The sequence below is a fragment of the Myzus persicae genome, unplaced genomic scaffold (genome assembly GCF_001856785.1).
Source record: "Myzus persicae strain clone G006 unplaced genomic scaffold, MPER_G0061.0, whole genome shotgun sequence".
NCBI classification, from domain to species: domain Eukaryota; kingdom Metazoa; phylum Arthropoda; class Insecta; order Hemiptera; family Aphididae; genus Myzus; species Myzus persicae.
In genome coordinates this window covers 91383-116157 of record NW_019104161.1, presented here as the reverse complement: position 1 = coordinate 116157, position 24775 = coordinate 91383, and the positions used below count along the sequence as shown (strand labels likewise).

Sequence of the window (24775 nt, the reverse complement as noted above, 5' to 3'; positions counted from 1 at the left end):
AATTATAATAATAACGAACGTAAAACATTTTTTTTTTTTTTTAATCATAAAAATATATTATGTTTATAGCTATTTATTGTTCGTCATAAATGCGGAATTATGTAATTAACTATAGGTCAATGTGGACATAGTAAATAAACAATGATCGTATTTTGGTTGATCATAAAAATGAATAGTAGAAAATAAAAAATTGGTAAAAACATCAAACTATCAATCACATTATAATATCATTATTAAACTGTTGTAAACTTTACACTTATATCATGTTATTGTGTAGTTATACTATGACTAATAAATAGGTATTTAGCATAAACAGTATACATAAGCATTGTTCGTGTAATATTATTATTCGGAGAATATCTTAAACCCTACACGACGTTTTTGATAAAACTCGTGATAGTTTGGTTTTTAGGCCCTTTAATTTACTCTACACTGTAATCATATTTAATGGGCTTTTAAGCAGTAGGTCTTGTTTTATTTAGACGGTCAACACGAGAAACACGTGATCGATTCAAAGTTGTGTTTTATTTATTCAGTAATTTTGAATTTGGCGTCTGCATTATTATAACATTTGAGTAGACACTTGAAAGTGTACAAGAACATTTAATGCATATTTTTAAATAATTCTATTTATAAACTACCTTAACTGTAAAAAAAAATGCCATCAAGTACTACAACAATAAAGACAATGAAAATATTTCCATTGTTGTTGTTTCGAAACATTATAAATTGTACTTCGACCAATAAAAGGGTTAAAGCTACATCTACTCTAAAAGCGTTGTATTAATAAATATTGTTTCACTTCGCTGACAATTGATACCGAAAAATAATAGATGATCACAGAGCATGATTTATAAAATAAAATTAACTGTATAGAAAATTATCAATAATATTATGAGCTTCTTCTCTTTAACCTTTAATTTCGTTTCACGAAAATATTTCGTTGATCCCCGTTTTTCTTAAACACTTTGTAAATTCAACTCAGGTTTCTAAGCACTAAAGTATCCACACGAGATAAGTATCACGATATGGATACGAAATAACAATAATAATACAGAAATTGGAATTTACATGTAAATGACGATTCTTCCGACACGAATCCAATCAATCCACAGCAGCAGATGTCTCCATAAAAGTATTTCTAAAATATTTTTCCGATTACTTAATAATAACTAATGCGATATTACGTGTGGACTGAACTGAAAACCAGTGAATCTAAATTCGTTGAATATATTTTGAAGCTGTACGACGTCATATCGAAGAGATTTATTTATTTTTGTTTTCGTTCGTGGTGTCAAATTAAAAAGTATATTTTTTTAATAATATTATTGCGATCGTTCGGCTATTCAACCGTACTATTGATAAAGCAATAATAACACAAAAGGCCTAGGGTTGCCGTTTGAATGAGAACAGGACGTCGCCGGCTAGAACGGTTTTTCAGGAGCGTAACATTTTATTCGTTCAAAATAAAATTAAAAATAAATCGTTTCGAAGAGGAAAAACTAGAGGTAACTATTCTGACGTTGTCTGGACTTTAAACGGGAACGGATTTCACCGGGTAAGAGAACTCATGCAGTGCACACGGCACAGCGGTTTGGACGTGCACAAAACGACATAATTTTTTATCATAATACGTATTATAGTTAGTAGTCTGTAACGACCAGTCTTATCTTCAAAATAGTAATATATTTTACACATTCGGTTGTTTTCCAATCGCCGAAAATTTCCCGTCGCTCGAATTGACACGTGATATGACGTAACACTAAATTAATATAATTTATTTTTTGGCAACTGCGTATGGGGAGGGGTTGAATGGATAGGGGAGCGTATACCACACGTCGATGATGATACTATAATTTGATACATCCGGATATTCCAATATGGAACATATAACGATAATAATAATAATAATAATAATAATATATTATGCAACAATAATCATAAATATTACTCTATAGACTATGTAATCCTTCGACAAACGCACAGTTGACGTCGACGAGTGACTGCAGTGCATCGGCGTATAGTGGTGGGACCAGCTGAGCTGTAGCTCTCGTTTCGATCGTAAAATATTGTTACTAGACTCGAGTCGACGGACAATCGGTGTCGATCGCCATCATCCTCTGCAGTTTATTCCTTTTGGTCTCCACTTCCGATACCTGTATAGTGCAGAAAAACATATAGGGTTAGTTTATGGGTCGTTTATTGGGGCAGGTTATCAGGTGGAGTGAGGCGAAATTTTCAGCAGCCGGTGTCGTTGATATCATATTTTACTTCGTTTCATTATGTTTATTACAATAATCGTATAAAAAATAATGCATTTCATCACATAAAACTAGCACAGGATGTGCGTGTTTTAAGGACATATTTTTTTCCAGAGGCGCCACAATAACTTATTACTAACAAATATATCTACTCGTAGTAGAGTAAGTATTATATTAAACATATCTGCCGTATTCGAGAGCTTATCGTATATAAGCCAATATTGATTTAGAAAATAATATAAAACAAAGTTTAACTTGTGCTCGTTCAGTTATTATTATTTTTTTATTTTATCTGGTAAGACATTATATTATATTATGTGATCAAATATAATAGTTAAACAATTCAAGTAGGTAAATATTAATGTAATACATTTTATACGTATATACACATTTTTTATGTAGAGAAAAAATGTTATCAAAATTTATAGAAAACTAAAAAATTCTAAAATTTAAAATGTCTACAAATATTTTAATATTTGACTAAATATTGTTGTCAATATGAAATTTAATAATGTTTCAAGTTCCACGATAAATATTTTTTGAACAATCACAAAATACGAATAACAAATAGCATTACAGAATAACTCGTTATTATTCAATATCTTCAAAATTCAAACTTGAAACGTTCATACAAAATGGTTGTAATTTTAGGTCAAACTTTAATTAAAAATTATAGTAAGGAAAACTTATGGGGAATATTGTGTTACATTTTCAAGTCTTAGCTAGGTTTCAAAGTTCAACATTTTATGAATTTTTAACTACAAGATAATTAGCAAATTTTCGTGATTTTGACGTATTTCGTGAATATTCTAGCTTTAAGCTCTAATAAATGTAATGTTAATTTTGCGCAGAACTTAATTTTAAATTCCAATTAGAACAACTTATGGCTAATTCTGTTTTAAAATTCCAAGCTTTTTGGCCAAGATGTAAACATTTTTATCAACATTTATGGATAGAAAAAAATTGACAATGTTAAATATCATAATAGTTATAAGTCAAAAAGAGCCAAACTATTTTGAAAATTGCACCATGTCTATGAAACGCTAAAATGAATATTTTTCGCAAATTCATAGTAGTTCTCTACGATTATTCGTTATTGAATTAATCGATTTTGACAAAAACTGGTACTTCGTGAAATATATCATTGCTGTTTTTAAGTAATTATTTTTCAGTTTTTCATGATTATTAAGAAAAGTACTGAACATTTTTCTTTTGACCTTTTGAAAGTGCCAACTTGATCTGATTTTCTACCAAAAGCCACCCTTCAAGTTGATGATCAAAGCATTTTTGGTATCGTAAAAAGTTTCTTCAGACACAAAAAAAATCATACATCATTGTAAAACCAATACATTCATCGCTCTGCTTAGGATCTAAAATATTGCACTCTGCCGTATATTATACATTAAAATATATATGTTAAAACATGTGTATAATGCATCATTTGTCAAGTTGGCAGATATAATGCAAGGGGTGAGAATCCGTCACCTGACATGAGGTCAGCTGTTTAACTAATAAAAAAGATAGGTCACCCTAAATAATTATGATCGACCTTTTAATAATATAAACGCTGTGTTATAATATTATTATTATAGTTATAGTAATGAGAAAACTTTTATTTTATCTACAAACATGGTTTTAATGCTATTCATGTAAAACATAATAATAATATGATCAATACAGACGACCACTTTATATGTAAATATATTTCGTTTTTATCATTTCTGCGATTTCGAGTAAACCAAAATTGGATTTCGTCATTCGCAAACGATATATTCCATCGTTCTAATAAATTATATCATAATAATATCACTACGTTGTATCTATACACACCGTCCTATATGTGTGCAGTACACCAGTGTAGGTACTATGATGGAAGACGTATGACCGTGTTTTTTTTTTGTTATGCAAATCATACACAAGTATAAATTGTCAAATAACACCTGTCGATAAATTATTATTTATACACGATATTGTACATATGGATATAAAACTGCGAGACATTATATATTATTTTTCTCAAGACATTTGCGAGGTAAAACAAAGCAAATATTACACAAAAATTTTTATTCGGCCATAAATCGATAAAAGAGGATCAAATTTGGAGGAAACGTGATGAATCTAAAAATTCGGAAAAATTATGAAGATTTGGAAAAATCCTCTGATACCAGGTAAAAGCCTTGTATAATTATTTTATATGGTTTTTCTTTCGAAGAGGTATCTCAACGAAGTATGGCTATTAACAATATTTATATGCATGTCAAGTAGTAATAATAATTTTTTCAGTAAAAACATGATTTTTTTTTTTATTTGCAATTAAAATTAGACTTTTTCAGTAAACACCTTATATTTATACCGACGGCATCTCGAATAGACAAAACAGCTACATCAACATTTAACACCGAACTTTTGCGAAAAAAAACGTTAATTACTAAACTTACGCAGGACGGCTTAAATAATAGAATACAATTTACCTATTGTGATGTTTATAAATCGAATATAAATATTATCGAGTTGAAAACTATTCAGGGAAGGAAGACTATATTCGACCATTCGCACGTTGTTTTCGAACTTCATCGAAGTATTAGTAAAAAAAAATATTTATTAAAATAGGTGTGATGTTATAAACATTTTTTAAATCATCATTGCTAAATTATATTATGATTTCGTTCCCTCGACATATTCAGTGTTGAACCTTGAAACTTTTCTTTGCGATGTCTTCCGCCAGACTGAGTTGATGGTTGGTTTTTGGACGCAATTTGAAACTGACTACCGATGGGATAATTGCTATGTGATCCATAGAACATCCACGGTTCATGCGTTTCTGATGGGTTACCCTATGGTTACCCTGGATTAGGGAATCGTCCAATATCTGTCCAAATGTATTATTTAGGTGTTTTTCGTTATTCTACTTAGTCCTTGTTTCTTTAACTGCGGATTAAAGGTAATGCTGCTTATCATTATTCTATATTTTTCTTACTGTATATTATGTTCTTTGTTTTTACTTACGTACAATATTATATTTGTTCCAATTTATCGTTTCTCTATCACCTAAAATGTCTACCGTATAATGATTACCCATGGAAGCTTAAACATTTTTTTATCTCTGTACATAGCCATGTATGGGTAAAGATTAACCGTAAACTACTTTTGATATTTCTTTTGTTTGACAACATGTATGGGCATACAGCACCATATTATACCTGTATTAGTGAAACTCAGAAACACACACAGAAATAATATCGAAAGAGAAAAAAAGTTTTTCATTTATACATTTACTATCGATGCTTTATTGTTTACATACATTGTATGTTTTTGTTGTGTGTACATTTAGATGGGGATTGAGATATTTTGTTTAATTGTAAACTCGATTAATTGTTATGAAACTAAACGAAATTCTCTTTTTCCATTTTAGTAATTGATGTCGCTGAGTAGGCTCCATGATATTTTATCATCACAATAGTATAGAAATATAAACATAAAGTAATAATAATTATTATTAACTTATTTTTGTTGGTTTTTACCATAGAAATTGCATTAACAAATAACTTTTAATGAACTTAGTGATAAGATTATAATTTGATATTTAATTTACTGACGTCATAGTGATATCGTCGTCATCATCATCATAACTCTGAAAGAGCCAACGCTTAGTGCCCCCCCCCCCGACGTTTTTGATCCTGGACTCTTTCCTTCCAGTCAATCACTTCTAATCTCCCTGAGTCCTTCAGTGTTCCGCGTTTCTATATTTTCTTTGACCTTTCTCTTGGCCTCCTTTCTGGTTTCCATTCAATAAGTGCCCTAACTTTGTTTGTTAACTTTCTGTGAGTCAAGGGTTCAACTCTACTTATTAGTTATTTGTCCCTCTATAATATGGGTTATATAGGTTGTTATTGCGGGTACTTTCATAATTTATGTTATTTCCATGTTTTTCTTCCTCGTCGGAAATTCAACTCATTATCATACATTGGTATGCACATCATTCTTAAGTGGACAATACACAGATATTTGTTGTCTCCATCTTACTGTAGCGAGCTGTGACTATGTTTAAATTTTATAAATAATCACTCCAGTCACACCATCAAACGGACGTAGTCGGTTTGTTACATTACAAGTGGGTAACATTCCAAATTTACGCTTAGCAGATCACGTTTAGCTCCGTCAGTTTAACTCGATGGTAAGAACATTATTTGTTTTTGTATGCGTGTTTTTTTTACGATGATTACGTTTTTAAGTGATTTATGAGCATTTTGAATTTACACTATGTTATGTATTCAAAATTTGCTAAAAATTGAACTATGGTAAAAAACTAATTTAGAAACATGTTCTACTATCGAGTTTCACAATAGCTCGATTCCCTCTAATTTTTAAACCAACAAAGCTAAATCTGATCTGCTGACCGTAAATTTTCTATGTTACACACTTCTAAGACTGACACAACAAATGGCTGTATTGTCCTCTTAACACCTTGTTTGCAAAGGTCCTTAGTTTATGTTCGATTCGTACTGTCAAGGGCCATACTTGTATCCGTAAATTATTGTCGGTCTTACTATTGCCATGTACAAACGTACTTGTGTATCCCCAGAGAAGAACTTAGACTTAAATGACTTGATTAATACGTAATATACCTTTTCCGCTTAATCAATGTGATTGATTATTTCTATGCCCCAATCATTACTTCATGTAATTGTCACTCGTGCAAATAAGCATTTAAAGGGTTGGATTTTTTTTTTAAATACGTAGTTCTCAGCTAGTAAAATTGTCATCTTAATTTACCACTATTTCTATCACGTTTTCATAATTTATCACTAGCCGTCTTGACCCACTTTTTTTGCTTTGTGTGTAAACGTTGTTGTAGTTTGTAATATAGTTTAGATATCTTCTCCAAGTAGATTTAAATACAGAGTCCCCGTTTCTCAAATCCTAGTACTATCAACCGTGGTCTCGCTATTCTTAACAGTTATTTATTTTGGTAGTACGTAACACTTTTTCTAATGAATGTTTAATTATTATAATAATGGTGAAAATGTATTGTGGTATAATAGGCCAGTCATAATTCTTATACTCCTCCGATACAGTATAATATTGTGCACAATATACTTTTAAGTATTGTTCCATTCATGCACCTTGTTGTGTTTTAAATAATATTTTAGAAATTCAAAATCCATATTATATGGTATATACTAACACGGAGGATATTGTCAAATGTCTTTTTGAAATCCAAAAATACTGGGCAGGCGTTTGATTTGAACTCGTAATTTTAGATTCTGAGCGGGAGTCAATGGGAGATGAATGTATTTGTGTTACAATGATATTTATTTCAGTATTTATGTGTGTGTGTGTGTGTGTGTGTGTGTTTGTGTCTGACGTCACCAAAGTAGCAACAATTCTTCAATTTTTAACTTTGAGGGAGGTTTTTGGTAGCAGATTGTATCTATAGTTGGTACTTTATGAGGTCAAAAGTATGCTCTATTATTTATGAAACAATCGTAAAAACAAAAAAACATTGATCAATGATTATTTTAAGTAACTAAAAATTAAGTAACTGTGGACACTTGAAAATTACACCGATTATTAATTTTATAATTCTATAAGCATATTGAGCATATTATGATTTTTTTAAATGTATTTAATTTTTTTAAGCTATTTATTATAGACATTCAAAATGTTATAAATTCAATTTATGTATAATACATTTTTTCTTAGTAAGCAAAAAACTTTAAAAATTAAATCCGATAATGTTCATAAATTGTTTTTACAAAAATTAAAGTATTTTGAAATGTCACATTTTTTTTATAAACTTTTGCAGTGGTGATGGTAGTGAAAATGTTCCACCCTCTCCCTTGTGAGTAATATTGTTCCGAATTTACCTACGTATCTAATTATATTTAATCAACATGAATGTGGTGAATGATAATTTTCAACTTGGGCTAGTATTAAATATTTTGAAGAATAATTAATTTGAATTCCTTTTATTATTATTTATTAAATATTTTTGTTTTAAAAAAAATCATAATTTATTTTCTCAATTTCTTTGATAAAATATTCACCTTGTGTTTTTACATGGTAATTTAAAACAACTTATAAACGAGTATACGTGTAGTGTTTTTTTAATGAAAATTAGGAAATAGTAGAAAATATTACTTATTAAATTAATTTTATTATGATTAAATTGAGAATGTGCACTGTCTTGTAAACATTTTTTTAAGAATATGTTTTGAAATATATACATCATATAGTTAGGTTATGTATTTTATAATTTATAACAATTTTAAATATCACAAAAGAAGCAATCATTTTTTCTAGTGATTGTTTTAAATCATATAAAGTTAACTTTGTAATAAATAATTCATGATAAATAACAATTTCTATTACAAACCAATTTTAGTTCATATGTTTTTACATAGACAATTAATTTAAAAAGTTGAATTTAGTTAGATTGTGAAGTTTTTATAATATGTTAACAATTAAAATAGCTTACATTTTCTTATTATAAAAATTGTACTGTCTGTAAAAAAAAAATGATTTTTAAACATGCTTAGAATTTTAAGTATTTCACAGTGAAACATGTAGTTTTTAAACAATACTTTTCTACAAAATTAAGAGCAAAGTGTGCATTTAATGTATTTTGAAGTTTTATAATTAATTATTTTTAAAAACTTCCACAGCGCTTAAAAAAAGTTTTTAAAAAAAGATATTTCATAATATATGTGTAAACACATAATGTGAACTTCAGTACTTATGTATACTTATAAACAGCACCATATAATTTAAATTTTTTGTAACTCACATTGTTGTATGACCTTTCGATAGAGGTACTTATTTATAATTCATACGACTTGTTTCTTATAATATTGATGATCAAAGAATAAGAAATCGATTTTATTACATTTCTGTTCCGTCGTTAAAAAAAGTATGTGTTTGAAACAATGATAACGTGTAGTAGGTCTTTTCTGGAATTATGCTTAACCATGAGAATAATATTATGTCGTGCAAACAAATTTGAAACTCCGATATTATACTTGCAGTGTCCTGTTTCTTGGCAAAGCGGTAAGCCATTTGTATAACTACGCATTAATTTGTTTGCATAATTGTTTTAAATAGAGATAAATTCTATTAATAAATCAACAGGGACTGGAACCTTCGTGATTTTGGTTTCAGCATGGTCCTTAGAAAGGACGAAAATTCTGTTCCGGTCATCAAAATTAAAAATATCTGCTGTTTTGATTAATATTATTTATCCTGCACATTTTTGCGGCGCTAGTATACGTTTAGGTATATCGATCAGTTATCACACAGAAACTGTGTGGTGCGTTTGTGTGCTATCATCAATTATTTAGGTATTGTCGGGATCGTTGAATAGAGCACTATATTATTTAGAAAATAAATCGGAATAATCTAAAATAGGTCAATGGAAAAAAAATCCCCCACTCACTTCAACCACCGCACATATTGCTATATGATATTATCTTTAATACTATTCAGACAGTAAACTAATCAATGATCTATTCGACGACCAAGACATATGATATAACGATACTCGACGTAATACTCGATTCACTTAATATGTATATAGGTACATATAAGTATAATAGTGTAATACTATATATAACACGATATATAAATATCGTACTTTATATTAATAATAGGTACAACGCAATATTTATGTAAAAGTTTAATATACATAATATTTATATACATTGTGTGTGTTTTCATATTGTAAGACAGTAATATCCTTTTATATGTTTATTTATAACAAACGGTAAGTAATATGCGCTGTGAGATAGATGATATTATGGTTTTCCAGATATTTGAGTAAATGTACAATGTACCTATACAAGATTATATTTATAATGTATACGTTTGTTATTGTATTGATTCTTTGGGACAAAACCTTTGCCGGTTCCGACCGTAGTCATGGTCCTCGTGTAGTCTATCAAAAATCAAAATTGAATGAACTACCTATTGATAGTCGGAATCAGTATAATATATACATAATATAAGTATGAATTGCAGTCCGTAAGTATATCAAATACAGATACACCATTCTAAGGTAAACGCACTTACATTATATATTTTATTAATATCATTACCCAACCCCTGACTATAGTGCCTGATCGAATGTTATTATGTAAATAGAGTTTTAGTTTTCTTCGGTAATAAAGATGATTATTGTTATCATTCGAATTACGTGGTTCAAAATGTTTTCCAAAAAGAGTAATTTTGAACTAAGTTTTAATATATATAATATGTACTTTTTTCTTTGGACACCGGTCCAACTGGTTTATAAAGCTGCTGGTATATTTTGAATAAAGTAGACACGTCGACATAATTTATGATGAACCCAACTCGTGAGAAATGTATAATAAGTTTTAACGTAAAATAGAACAATAACCATAAAGACATTAAACTCTGACATTTAATTTTACATTTCATAGGCGAGTGAATGCGTGGTATAATTTAAGTTCAACCGTTTTCAGACATAATTATGCATATTATTATGTTTTTTAAATTCTTATTTTTCTAGTTTCATGTACCTATATAAAATATTTTGCACAGCCTCATACAGAATAATAATATTATTAATCATCATGCATTTTTTTCGACCATTGTTGAGAAATATCTATGCTTATTTAATCCCATGAGATTTTTACAAGGGAACGTACATATAGGAATTTTATAAATATTTAAAGTTTGAATGAGGCCGTATACTTCGTATTGGGGCCATATTTAACTTTTTGTTTGCCTGAACCATGTATTTGTATTTAAATACAATTTCAAATTCATATTCTAGAAAGAATTTGTGTACTGTAAAATGTCAGAGGAAAATATTTGAAGTTGTTTTGAATTGAAACTAAACAATTATAATATATTATACATAAAACATACAATCAAAGGTAAATCAAGGCCAGTTTATGGAACGACATGAAATATTTTAAAACCGTTGTAATATTATAACGGATGCGACAAATGTTTCAACTCGTTTTTAAATTATTATGATAAGTAATACTATTGAATAGGTATTACATTTATTTCGATACTGACAATACATGGATGTTTGTTATCAGTAACTTAATTGCTATTGTAGAATATACAATACAGTGCCCATAAGTATTTAAAAGTTGAGTAACTATAGCTATTATTTTGTATAAAGTTATAATTTAATATGATACACGACTTGCTATAATTGTTCTACAGCTATCGATTAATATTATATGTTACAAGAATGTGATCATATAATATGCGGAACGGTAACTCTGTACAATTTTTAAAATAATACTATAAGTCTATAAAATAATATAGAGTTTGTATATCATTATAATCAATCGATTATTTTTACGCAGACATTATTATATTATCAGCTTTTAACTTTCGACATGTGCTATATATTTCGATTAAAATAGATAAAATAAAAATTCGATTATATCATCATTATTTATAAGTAGGGCTCAGATTTAAAGGCAATATAAACAATAAAAAAAGCACTTAAAATGTGAAAAGGGGCAAAAAAACCATTTAATTTATATAAAACAGCAAATGAAAAATAAACTAAACAATTTAATTTTAATTAACTTCAATGGGGCAATTTATAATAGATTTATAGCAAATTTTACTATTTTGCATTAAAAAAAAAGCGGAGAAGATGTAACAAAAAATCATTTGTACCAATATTAATTTATATATTTCAAAATAATTGAAAACCGTCAATAATCTATAATATATACACAAAATCCATATTACTCCTTAATACACAATATGTTTCTGTAAAATTGGTATTCTGTAAGCTGTCGTCTGTCACTAGGGTGTAGCTCAGGCGTTTGCTAATAATATTATACCTGACAAGTACTAACAACATAATATGATGTTATCACACAACAATTCTGACGCTCTATCGTAATCAGATATGTAATACATTTGTTACATAAATTACATTTTGTTATAGATTTACACCGGCTAATACATTAAGATTATACGTTTGGCATTTTGTATGTTGGACGGTGATATACCCATAGTTCTAAATTTAATATCTGGAATGAAATAGGTATCTGGGATTTTGGGGCTTTCGTACGATACGATAAATTGTTTTATCATCCCGTCTTGATGCTAATTTCTTCCACTTCTAGATCGTATGGCACCCCCACCCCCCCCCCCTTGACCCCCGTTGACATTTATTTTTGAACGATAAGAAATTATATAATTTATTACCTGTCAGTGTTGTGTCTGATAAATGTGTGAAATAATAATAATCGTCCCTAAAGTAAAATAATTCTAGATCTACGCCCGTGTATGGGGTGGGGTGAGATACCCGCCGCTTATATCATGTACTCGCAATAATATTGTACCTTAAACATGACGATTCGGTTTTCGTTGTTGTTGTGATGTTTTGGTGTGTTTGGCTCGCTCGACGAACGGTTTTTGTTGACCAGTAATGGATAGTTACTGCTCAACGACGAGTCTGAGCTCTGTCTGCTGCAGTATTGGCAACGGCGCTGGGCCAAACGGAACGTTACGCTCTCGTATCGCGTACACCGCTCTGATCCGTTTATCTGAAAGATAATAGTCATAAAAAAATCAAAAAGGTTAATTTTTTCCCTCGTCATACTAATATATTGTGTCTAAATCATTTTTAGTATGGTTCATTACAATATCATATCGAACGAAAGGGTGTTTCCGTTATCATCAGATATAATACAATATGTAACCGCGATCAATCAGAATAAAACGGTCATTTATTATTTCATAATATTGAACATTGATCCACATTTCCTTCAGCTCCTTAATCCGGGCTTGTTGATTGATACTATTACCGTTGAAAATTGTCTGCCTCGCTTTCTACTCACAGCGTTTTCTAAATGATGATTCATTACGTTAATATGGGATGTAAATCATTTGGATTGAACGGATTACCCTCAAAATCTATAATAGTATTCGGGTCTTCAATTATTATTCTAATAAATATTTTACACTATGTTCTAAGTAAATCACACTCTGAACATTAATCCTCAAAAAAAAAAGTACGTCTATATAAATTACTGTCAACCCTATCAATAAAAATTAAGCTCAGCACGTTATTAGACTATAAAAATTACGAATGATGAACGTTACACAAGCTTGTCATGCCGTTTTTTTATACGTGCTTCCACGGCGATGACATTAGATACATGATACAATATGTCTTATATAATTTGAAAACTGGATTTTTACTGACGTTTTGAGATGAATATAAATTGATTAAGAACTAATTAAATGTTGATACTTTTAATAATTATTATCATTTATATGTTACATTATATATTATGAACCACATTCGGTACCTATACTGCGAAACCTTAATTTACATTATTACATTAAATAAATGTATTTATAGCTTTTAGAAACTAGTACGGGTCATAAAATTGTATACTCTAAGTAATATATTTTATCTCATAATATTAAAAATTACAATTTTAATGTTAGTTCTGAGAAAATAATACAAATTTGTCATACTTAATTTTGTCACAAGAAAAGTTTTTAAATCAAATACTTTTATATCAACGAAAAACGAGTAGCCGCGACCTTTAATAAAATCCATTAAACTGTATGTATCATAAAATATGGGAAAGTTAAAAAAATATAAAATATAAAATATAAATTATGTTTTTAATAAATATAAACTATTTATGGAGTAATCCGCCCTATTATCTCTTTTTTTTTTGCTTTCATTTATAAGTACTAAAAATTATAACTTTTGTTGTAAATTCTATTTTTTCGTTGTATAATACAATATGATTTTATTTCTTATCAATTAAAGTAAATTTGTATATTTTAAATTCAAATATTTATTACAACAATAAATAACATATTACCTGAATAAAAAATTGATTAATAAATATTTTATTTTATTTTGCAGTATAAAGCGCATAATAGACATAATTATAAGAACTCATACATATATAGATATGGCTGAACTGATGAGAATACAATGTAGGAAATTATAAAAAAATCATATTATGGAAATTAATATAGTATTATAAAAACAATTGGTAGCTATTGTTTAACTGTATGACGCTAACTATTAAACCTTATTCATGCCTACCCTTAATTACTACAGCATTTGAGCACCTTCATAATGTTGTGGAATATTTGAATGCACATATATGCCTTCAATACAAATATAATTAAAATTAATATTAACTTATATGATGTATTTGTATTTTGTATTAATAAAAAAAAAGTTCAAGGTGGATAAAATCGTTTTCCCAGTTTCGCATTGTTTAATTTATTTTTTCAAACGATGACAATTTAATCCTTTAAAAGCCTCATAGGTACCTACAATTATCTAAATAATAAAAAAGCAAAATGTAATTACTTCTTTTGCCGTATCAGTTCCCTGTACTGTTTCATACGTACGCTCTTGAGTGTTTAAGGAAAAATAAAGCCAGGGAAAACAGAATTATCATGTCAGCTTTTAATTTATGTAATAGCAGTGATCTCCTCGTCTAGATTTATTTGAAGAAGGATAATCTGTACAATAAAGTGAAGTCATGATTTTAGGCCAGGCAGCTGTTGAAAGACTGAACGTTTTGTACATATATAATATACAAAATATCGTAATTACCGTTTTTTTTTTTTTTTATAATATCCAAAAGGACTTGGCAGACCTTTTTGTCGTTTTAGAATTTAACAATAATATAATATCATGTCCTAGGGTTGAAAAATCTAATTGATTCGACAACACTGTAGATAGATCTACACCACGCCCATCTATTTCAAAAGCTGCAGTAGAGCTATAAATTTCATATACGAAAATTGTCTCATAAAAGTTGTATATTTTTAGTTTAAATGTACCGAGAACAAAATACAAAATAAATAAACATGGCACAGTTATACCTAGTGGTTTTTAGAGATCAGATTTTGAACGTGAATACAATTGTAAGACATTTCTCGTGACATTCTCGACGGTGATTAAAATAACAAATGAGACATTCAAAGCAGCTGATATATTATATAATATGTTACGTCGAATATAGTTCTATTAATTTAAGGAAGCAAAATATATTTCGGGAATGCTTAAAAACAATAAAAACCAAAATAAAATGATTATATGTCACAGGTCCATATGTACCATTGTAGTACCTATTTACGACGTATACAAGTATATTCGTAAATATGTTTGTATAGTTAGTACAACAAAGGATAGGTAGTGGTATTAAATTTAAATCTCCATAATAAATTAATATCTGCATTAATTATTATTATATTTTATTAAATCATAATGTATTCGGAAGTGAATACACATAAATGCATCGTATTGCATAATACATACCGTATTATGAGCATAGATATAATATAGAAACATGTAATAGGCAAATTTCAAATTTAATATCTTTATTTTTCCTTTGACGTTGATTACATACTATATATAGGTACCGTTAATCCTGTGGGTATTACATGCTAATCGGGTACACACACTGTAGTGGCGTTTTAATATAATTATTCCCAGATACTTGATCGAAATCTGTTAACAAATGTTTGCACACTGTGTGATACTCGTTAAATGTATACCACCGACGGGCAATGAAGCTTTCCGCGCAACTGAAAACATTTAATGGAGCAGTAAGTTGCCGGTGAACAATAAACGAAAGGTATTACTTTGTCGTTTCGATCGCAAATAGAAATAATTAAAAAAGTTTTAAAAAGACAATAATAATATATAGGTGCATATATGGCCCGGCCATAAATTTATATATATTTCACTCGCAATACAATATGGTCGACGGAGCTTATTTACTGTTAAACCTATTAAACAGACTTCTGATGAATTCGTTTCACTTCTAAATAATTATACCAATATGGCTTAAACTCAATTTTGCTAATGAAATCATTGATATACATCATGCAATTTAGATTCATTGATCATGGTCATTGCATAAGAGTTTCGAACTTTATATATCAAAAATAAAATATGTATTTTGACGACTAAAGGTTTCGTAACTATTTCAGTAGACAAACACCATTAATTATTGCAATGACATGTTTATAAATTGATTAAATAAACTTACATATTTTAAGTTATGTAATAAATTAATATGGACCCTTTATATGTTTTATGGTTTTATTTTCTACATAAAACTTAGTTAAAAAATTAAAACCTTAGAAACTTGATTAAAAAAAAACATTAACATTTTGATTAGTATTTGTAAGTTAGAATTCAATAAGAACCTCAAGTAATGAACGTTTTACGGTATTCAATTATTCCATAAATATCAAAAATCAGAATAAATACCTACCTAAAAATTGTGAAGTGTACCTGTACTTAAAAACTACACATACGTATAAAGTATGAAAGCAACTCTTTGTCACGTTAACAAAATGACACGAAATGACTTTCTTAGCAATTATAAAAAATGAGAAAGAGGTTGCTTTATAAAACACTTTAATGTTCCATCCAAATGCTAGAGACAATAAGTACCTATATCGAATACATATTTTATATCAAAATACGTATATATAATTTTTAATAAAGAAAACGAATTATAGTATTATAAATAAAGACGAATAATGTGTCGCATATTATAACAGGTTATGAAATGTAGTGATTGCAATATATGTAGTAGCGCACTGTGAAATAATTACACAATATTGTTTTGTATGTACAACCATTGTTAATAATTTGAAATTGAATAACTGGTAAAACTCAGATTAATTTGAATATGAATTTATGTGCATTAAAATCATTAAAAAATCATCAGTTTAACAATTGAAACCCCTTAGACCGTATGAAAAAACTCATTGTATTAGAATACACAATCTTGAAGTGTATTTAAAATGCCTATTAAAAAGTCACAATTTGCAGAATAAACTCGCAGCATTATTAATGGATAAAAGCCTGGTGGTGAGCGGGTGTGTTCGTGGCGAATCCCTTTGGGTATGTGGTGTTCGGTTAATCCAAACACACTTCGTTAAATCGAAATCATTGAGGGATTATGTGGTGGACTCATGGCCAAGGCTGTGCCGGCGACTTACCGGATTGTACGTGGCGACAAAGTCGGCGGGCGGCGGCGTGACCGAGTCGAACGAGTGTTGGCACTCGACTGACGACATGCGGAAACTGTGCACCGACACGCTGTCGGCCTGGTGGGCCGTCATGAGCCGATGCTGCTGGTGGCCGGTAGCCGCCTTGGCCGCGGCCGACTCGCGTAACCGCTTGCGGCTGCACACCACGCGCAGCATCTCCTTGCGGAACGCGTCGTTCCGGAACACGTACACGAGCGGGTTGAGCGTGGCCGCGGACAGGGCGCACGTGTACACCACCTCGTCCGGCAGTTGGACAATGGACACGTGCAAGAACAGTGGCGTCCAGCTGAACAGGAACGTGGACAGCACCATCATGGACGTTTTCATGGCCCGGCTTTCCTCCCGGAACAACAGCGCCGAGAAAATGGCGTTCGAGTTGCGCCGCGACAGGTCCGGTTCCGTGCACACGCTGTGCTTGCGCGTCCTCAGACTGTTCCTGAAGCACACAGACATGCGCAGTTAGGACTTGTTCAAGTACTGTTACTTTTAATAATACAAATTATAATTTATCATATTATTAAAGTGGAAGGGCAGCACATAGTTATGTCCGGCGCGCTCTAATAATATCGAGAAAATAATGTTGTCTTAGGTAAAAAAAAAATGTCCTAAGCTGCGTCGAATTGTCAAATTTCAATAATTTTTTTCATTTGAACTTGTATGATATTACATTGAACTAGGGAACTCTCCCCTCTCCCTCTCTCCACAATTGCAACCACCACCCACCCCGGGGTGACCAGGTAAAGACCTGACCGACATAATAATCTCAACATTTAATATCTCAAATTTAAAATAATTATAAATGTATACATCTGTTATAATTATTATCTCTATCAAGATTTAATAATCTTTCCTCTTCTAATATTATTACTTTACGTTTTCATAGTACCTACCTATGCACTAATGTTTTCTAAGTATACTTTCTACATTTGGGTAGTATTTTTTTTCGTCTAATATCTTTGGTTCTCACTTTTTATCCGTAATTTTAAAAGTTGTGCACGACCATACATACAAATATGTTGAAGAAAAATGTTATGAGAGGATGTTATCATTATCAATACGGTTTAAAGTATATTGAAGATATAAACATAGGAAATTGTTTTATATTGTTGAAAGATACTTTAATATTGCTATTTAATTACAATTTTTGTGATTTAAAAAAAAATATTGTTTTCATGCAGTTTGAACTGTTCACGTAGAAACACTACATATTTTTTAATTAAGTACCTACCTACAGCAAAAGGTTTTCTTATTTTTAAATTTACTCTTGAAGAAAAGAATATGATGTATAATAAAACCAACAAAGTACATATGCCTACGTGATACTGCACGACTTTGGCAGTTTGTCTCGTTATTCGAAACCAATCAACAGTAAGTGGTCACATATAATAAAATAATATACCTGTGTGAAATGTCCAATCTACAGCCGCAGTCACCGCAAGATACGTTTTAAGCCTTTTTTTTTTATAACCACAAACGGCGTTAACTGAAATATAAAAAAATAAAAGTGCGCACGTTGTCGAAAAGTCTGCAATGTTTCCGCTGAAACTGAAAATCGTGCGGCGCTCTAGTTTAAAAGCGCGAACATCGCGATCGATGGCTCATATTATACTCGAGCGAGTGCTCAGAGGCGGTCGAGCCCAAAACGGCCATAAGTACAATAAAATATGGGTACCACAGACTTTTAACGAAATTAGGCTTGAACAAAGTGGGGCTCACACGTGTGTCGTCAAAGTCTTAGCCCAGTACTATGCGCTTAAGACAGGAAATCTCAAAAATCTCATTGGATTCGATTATTACAGACCCGCTTGAAGATGAGAAGTGGCCAAGAACCCACCCATTTTCCACCCTACTCTCGTCGTATAATCTTATAGAACATTTTTAATTTTATACACATATTGATGTTGTTGTCGACACGTCGCAAGAGGGTACGACGACCTAGATACTTTAAGCGGCTAACTCGATAATCGTTTAAGACATAATATTCTATCAAAAACACATATTTTGTAAACACATTAAAATAATATTACGGTGGCAAAAAGTTTGTACGTACTTCCGTGCACCCTCGGAACTGCAAACACGAGGAGGCTGTGGGTAGGCACTTGTATAAGTAGGAATAATACCTCACGCGAGTTTGTTTCAATATAATATAATTGGGTATAAAAAGGTTAACAAGGGAAAACGGATGGCCTAAGCGCTGGGCATATATGGCTTGCTATTTTACTGTCGTTAAACAAGTGCCGAAGCTCCGACGCATATGATTCATTCGAAACGTATTACGCGTACAATATATACGTACCCATAGAATATTACGGTCTCTAACTTACACTACATAAACATATAATACATCAGTACGATAGTAGGGTATTATATATTATAATGTTATGATATTGTTATAATACGCTCTAAAGCGATTAAAAATTATAAGAGTAAAATGTATTATTATAACATAAATATTGTTATTATTAAAATATAATTTAAAGTGTAGCGGTAGAGTAAGTATCCCGGATGAATGATTGCGGCCCAATTCAAATAACCCTATTGCTTGTCCCTAATATAATGATCCCGAAAATATGACTTACCACAAGTTGGTTCGCAAATTAATAATGTCTATAGTTAAAAATTGTTGTACAATATCATTGCACAAAGGATCAAGTTTGAATTACTATAACCAATCTTAGAAAATAACAAACGCGTTAGTCATTAATACTAATATACAGTTAGCTCTGAATTCGTAATAGTAAACTGGAAGTATAAATACAAAATACTCGGTGATTTTCGAAAGTTTGAAAATGCATTTTTTATGAGACAAAATAATAATATAATTATAAGTTTCTTTGGTATATATTTACCTAGGTAGTCAAATAATTAGCAAAATACATAGATTGCATACAGTAAATAAATAAATAATTTTTCAAATTCCTATTTGGTGACTGGTTGAAAATAAGTACTCACATGATACTCATCGTTGAAAGTAGTTGATACTCGTCGCTACTAACAGCCTATAAACAAAAAAATAGTTCAAGAAAATACCTACAAATCTTAGAAACATAGATGGAACATATGTGATACACCTTTTAGTGAAACAACACTTTTGTTTTTAATTACATTTTTAACGGATAGTTCGAATTTTGAACTAAACTGGATATTAGCTAGCGTATTGCACCTAGGTGTTTAATTTGGTTCTAAGATCTGAATATAAGAAAAAATTATAGTTTTATTTTTGAGACTTAAGTACTTGCTCAAAATGTTCATCTTCGGAGGGTACTTGTAGGGTGACACGCACTTGTAAATATACCATATAAATATGTGATAACACACGTAGTATAAATAGCCGACTTCTCTGCAGAGACGTGTTCAGGAATTTTTCTCGCTAATTTTCCACGCCACCCCGAATATTATTTATGTACTTTTTTTGTTTTTTTCTTTTTCGTTCAGAACAATCGCACAAAATTCGCTGCTGCTGCAGCTGCAGGCGTACACCCGTAGCAATTCCTTCGCAGGGTATACATGTACCTAGGTACATAGCACGATAACATTAATATATTCATATTAACATCAGCGTTGTTCGCTCGACACGTTATTGTGGAATACAGCTTAAAATTTCCAAATACGTTTTACATATTAACGTTATTATAATATCATATTTTATAGGTAGGTAGGTACTAGTATATGCGATGGAAAAAAATATGTCCAACGTTTCCCCTCTTGCCTCACACACACGTCATACAGTACTCCGTAATAATATGGCGTAGGTATATGCAGCCAGGTACGTAATATAATATATTATATAATGGAGAATGATGTAGAGTAATGTATATAAAATGAATTATGATGTGTACATGGTGTGCGTGGCTTATTACTATTGTACATGATATATATTATATACGCTTTCTAAAAACGCGACGAAATATTTATAGGACGGGAAGGTCCGTTTTTCTGTTCATAATTTTTTTCTCACATCGCTGCAACAGCAGTATGGGTGGGTTAGGTTATTTAGGTATGTTACTTGTACTCGCTTCGACTACACACGTCATTGTATCCGGATGTTTTATTGCCGTTTCCGGCCTTGTACAGTTATACACACACTGCGTAGCAAGTATATTATTAAATGGGTATGTAGTGTGATTTTTTTTCCATCACCAAACAATCGCTGTAACGTTAAATGTACCTATTTAAAAGACATCATTTTTTGAAAAAATTCCTTTTTTTACATTGTTTAAAATCGTTACACCACATTAATATTTCTGAAAAATAATAGTATTTTTATTATTTCTTTCAAAGTTTATAATTAGTTGTAACAGTGAGCATAAATTGACGACAAACATATTCTTACTCTAAGCAGAATATTTCGTACACGACAATTTATAAGAGACAAATATTGAACCAGTAGCTTATAATTAAACATGACTTACAACTTTATATTCGTGGGTCAGAATGTATAAATATTGAAAGTTCAGACGAGCTGAGTAGTTCACCGACATTTTGCTGCGGGCATCTATACCCATAGTGTTATAAGAATGTGAGAAAAATTATTGATTTTCATAACTTTGAAACTTTCTCATCAACAAAATGCTCAAAAAAAAGTTTTCGAAATAATTAAAATAATCAGCCGGTACGTGCTATGATATCATAATAATATATTACCGTGTGTATTATAGCACACACTCTTGGTATTAAAAATGTTTAGAACGCGATTCCCGAGTAAAGTCTCCACCTACCTTCATATCTAATATTAGCGTCATTTTTATGTTTTCCAAGGACCTGATGGTCTTCACACGTGTCCGGTCATTTATTTGCATGAATTATGTAGGTACATGGTTTATATTTATAGCCTGCGACGATGTAAAAACGCGAGTGCTATGTACATTATAATAATATATTAAATAATAATAATGTACACGAGTGCGGGCGAATAAACGTTTCGACTAAACCAATGCCGAGCGTACAATATATTATGTATATACTATTTAATCGTATTAAAATGTAAACCGAGTCGCGCGAGCGTATTTCTTCGGAAAACATAAAAAAATAAAAATAATAATCTGCCCTCGACTCGACCGACGCCCATGACGTACTAACACACACACACATATATATATACATATATATTTACACGAGATCTCCATTCGGGTTGATTAACGAATAAACGACGAATGTTAATAATAATTTGAATAAGGTTTTATTTGTTTATCGTCGTTAAACATTTCAGACCGCGTTTATACACACTGCAAAGCAAACCCATAGCGAAAGAAGTCTATACATATACATCGGCATTAAGTATTTTTCTTAATTCGATTCGATTAAACTTAATCCTAAAACCACGCGCGATACAAATTTCTACTTTTCATTTGCGTAAAAAGCTAATGGAGTTTTTTTATTTTTCACTAAACTTTATTGTGTTAGATAACGTCATGAGTAGCTAATGTCTTGGAAAATTTCTTTTTTTTTAATTACCGAACATTTAACACTTTTGTGGAAGTTAATTTATATACTAACTAAGCTATATACTCCATAAAACCGTCATTTGACATTTCCGTGTTAAAGTATATAGGTGAGCATTAGGAAGAACGTTTTTCAGTCTTTTTTTTCATTCAGAAACACTTAATATTTTTAAAACTTTTTAACTTCTTATAAACTCTATTTTATGTAGGTATACATAAGAAAGTATATATGTGTTAGTATTCACATTTTTCCAATTTTCTATTATTTATTTTAAAATAAATTAACAACAACTGCATGCCTTGTAACATTATTATGACCCAACATTATATCATCACCTAGTACAATTTGTAAAAGTGTAAACTGTAAAGTAACTTACTTAAATAAAAACTCAAATATATAGTTTATGTGTTATTGAAATCAATAATTCAACCATACATAATGTATAGTAAAGGTGAAACAAAAAACAAAATTAGTACTATAATATTAGTAGAAATGATGATAAATAATTAATTAATTAATGAATTAATGATATAAATTACAATTTTAGAAAGATTTAAGATTGATGATGAGCTCATAATCAATTTTTTTGCAATGACCGCATTGGTATAAAAAAAAATTTTAACTGTTGTTGTTATTGGCATTTATATTTAAATTATTATGTCAGTAATAATTGTCAAAACTTGTATTGCACATAATTCTAGAAAGCTTTTTACAACACAAAATTATAGTTCATAGTGTTGTAAGTAGTAACGTGTTATTTCCCGGAAAACTTAAGAAATAAATGTAGGTACTAAATTTAATTCCTGTATCTATAAGACTGTTGTTTGTCAAAGCACAAATTACACGAACTAATGTATTTAAAAAAAAATGGATTTCAATTCAAATTTAACGTTCCATTAACGATTAACAATCCATTTCAATATATAACCTAGAAGCACCACTTAAGTTAAGTATAATATTTTACGATAAGTTTTAAACATTGTGTTACTAAATAATTAAATTTATAATAGACAATACATTTATTAAACTTTTCTCATATTACACACAAGTGCGTATTATTTTATATAACGTTTTTTTACGTCCCTCGCATTAATATTATTATGAAAACTCTTATTTTAGACACCATAAAAGTGTAAAAATATTATTTTTTTCAAATTATTAATTCCATAAGAAGCTTTTAAGGTTTTTCGTTTTAAGTATTTAAGTACCTTCATATTAAATGCAAGTTAACGTCAATTAAGATTCTACCAGGGATATGTATACAACGATACTATGATATATTATTTTCCATTTCTAGTGAATGTGTTATACAATTTCACTCATTTGACTAAGTTACGTTTTATAAATACGTATAACATTTAATACCTATACATACACCTAATACACCGACATAGTAATTGATAGAACGAACATTCCTGTAGAAAAATATAATTTTATATCACTCTAGTTTTTGAGCATTCATTGAGGATGCATATTCATGAAGTTCCGTTATTGTTTATATCCTTGGAGCTGATCTACGGGGAATACAATAAAATCGTTCAAACCTAAAATTTGATTAAAACTAAGATATATATATATTAGCCGGTAAAAAGTAGAATTTAAGCCTGCATATACGAGCACTTCCTCAGGAAGTAGGTACTTACCGCCTATTGGGATTTATTATGCGTGAAGACGATAATAACATGCCGAAGTCTAGGTTAGGTTAAGTTTATCTCAAAATCTGTTCTCAGAGAGAAAAAACAAATTTTGCTAAAAAATCGATATACACACATACGATAAGTTCAAGATATATAGGGTGATTCACCAAGCATGCTCACATCCCATTTTTTCTTCAACAATGTAGTTTTTCAAAAACTGATTTTTTAAACTTTTTAATCTTCTACTTTGAGACCATATTTTTGAATTCTTGAGATTTTCTGTACTACTTAAGAAGTGTCTTGTAGAGATACAAACTTCTGTTTTTCAAATGAGAACACCCCTATTCAACTATAAATTATACAGTTGATAATTTTTCTGAC

General features: G+C 30.1%; 1 protein-coding gene across 1 annotated transcript in view; it reads right to left on the bottom strand.

The window, feature by feature from the left end:
* Positions 1 to 1029: 1029 nt before the first annotated feature.
* Positions 1030 to 24775, bottom strand: part of LOC111039474 (melanocortin receptor 5-like) — a 113534-nt gene continuing 89788 nt past the window's right edge. The window contains exons 4-6 of the mRNA XM_022323016.1: positions 17265 to 17751; positions 12602 to 12805; positions 1030 to 2156 (exon numbers count right to left, since the gene is read on the bottom strand). Of these exons, the coding sequence (XP_022178708.1) occupies positions 2076 to 2156; positions 12602 to 12805; positions 17265 to 17751 (772 nt within the window). The 3' untranslated portion in view covers positions 1030 to 2075. The remainder of the gene's footprint in view (positions 2157 to 12601; positions 12806 to 17264; positions 17752 to 24775) is intronic.